Source organism: Mixophyes fleayi, chromosome 2 (genome assembly GCF_038048845.1).
Source record: "Mixophyes fleayi isolate aMixFle1 chromosome 2, aMixFle1.hap1, whole genome shotgun sequence".
NCBI lineage: Eukaryota > Metazoa > Chordata > Amphibia > Anura > Limnodynastidae > Mixophyes > Mixophyes fleayi.
The window spans coordinates 375,921,378-375,923,172 of record NC_134403.1 but is presented as its reverse complement, the minus strand read 5'-3'; the positions used below and the strand labels follow the sequence as shown (position 1 = coordinate 375,923,172).

Sequence of the window (1,795 nt, the reverse complement as noted above, 5' to 3'; positions counted from 1 at the left end):
CTGCAGACATACAGCAAGATGTGTCCCACTAGAGGTATAGGGACCAGACCTGACCTCTGCCACCAGGTAGGTTTGGGGAGCCGGCTGTGCGCCCTCCTTCGCCTCTTCATGCATCTCCCAAGCAAACAGAGGGCAATAGTGCAAAAGCAGCTGCGCGATGTTGCGCTGTCAGTTTACACTTTCATACATGAGCCCCATAATATAATCCTATATGTTGACGCCTGCATTACATTATGGCTACTTGGCAGAACTTAACCTTCTGTAGCCCAGTTTCATGCTGTAGTTACTTGCTCCAGTATATAACTAGTGTTAAGTGACCTGTTGAATCACATCTCTATATTAGTGACAGTTTTAGTCATTTGTGGTAATTTTTACATGTTCACGCTTCACGTCACACTCAGACTTTACATGTTATTTTTAACCCTGCAGAGAGCAGCTGCACAAAGTGTTACTGTCAGTTAGGGATGTGGTGGGAGACAGCTCATTCTGAGGCCAGGAGCATCAGCGCCAACACACAGATAACTATGTCCTCCTGCATCTTGGTGGTCCTCATCCTGACCGTCCAGCTTGTTACTGGTAAGACGGGTACAGGGCAGGATGTGGGTAATGGGGGGATAGGGGTGATGTGACATTATAGGGAGACATGTGGATGGATGGGGAAGAACAATGCAGGTGGGTGAGGAGAGGATGATAGAGATGTGATGAGAGGAGGTGAGAAGAGGATGATAGAGATGTGGTGAGAGGGGTGAGGAGAGGATGATAGAGATGTGATGACAGGGGTGAGGAGAGGATGATAGAGATGTGATGAGAGGGGTGAGGAGAGGATGATAGAGATGTGATGACAGGGGTGAGGAGAGGATGATAGAGATATAATGAGAGAGGTGAGGAGAGGATGATAGAGATGTGGTGAGAGGAGGAGAGGAGTGAATGGAGGATATATTGTGACAGATAATAAATTGTAGAAATATGTTACGACCTGGATAAGTTATATAGAGATGTGTAATGACCTGGCGACCGTGGCATTAAACATAGATAAACTACAGGCTAAAATGTTATAGAACTTCCATCAATGTTCCCTATATTCCAATAACCCAGCTCATTACTGAGCATTACCATAGTATGGAAGTTATACCGACAGTAGGTGACTGAATCTTAGATTAAACAACTCACAAAGGTAAAGAATACACTATTCTGTGTACGTGAGAGATTCAAAATCTCTATTCGTTATTTAATTGCTTTTCTGTGGTGGAGAAATCATTTTATTGACAGTTAAAGAATGTGAAAACCAACAGTTTGCAATATGAGAAATGTCTGATCACTTTATCTGTCCGTCTTGTAGAGAATTTATACACAAATTTATAAGGCGGCAAATTAAAAATTGCAGAGTGGACAAATACATTAGTACAAAGATACCAACTGCACATGTGCGTTCACGGAGGTCAGTAAGTTACCATCATGTGAAGGGTGTGAGTGGTAGAAATACGGATTTATGGGGTGCAGACAGAAAATAAAGATGATAAAGCGATAATGGAGAATATGTTGTGTGAAGCGGATTATAGGAGGATGGTGGACATAGGCATTGGGAGAAGATGTGGTGTATGGGGATAATGAATGGTGGATGAACAGTTATAGATAGTGGAGATATAGAGTGTTAGGGTGAAGGACTAGTTGTTGGCAATATCTGAGCACTGGAAGAGAACTCTGTGGATTTAGAATTTCCACAATGCATTTTGTGGGACGCAGTTTCCTAAGTGCACCATGAGGACTGTAGGTGCTGTGGGTGCAAATTGTGTCT

The 1,795-nt window shown here is 43.1% G+C and overlaps 1 protein-coding gene across 2 annotated transcripts in view; it reads left to right on the top strand.

Moving 5' to 3' along the window:
• Window positions 1-439: 439 nt before the first annotated feature.
• Window positions 440-1,795, top strand: part of LOC142139686 (uncharacterized) — a 48,454-nt gene continuing 47,098 nt past the window's right edge. For both annotated transcript variants that reach the window (XM_075197512.1, XM_075197511.1), the window contains exon 1: window positions 440-576. In XM_075197512.1, the coding sequence (XP_075053613.1) occupies window positions 465-576 (112 nt within the window). In that variant the 5' untranslated portion in view covers window positions 440-464. The remainder of the gene's footprint in view (window positions 577-1,795) is intronic.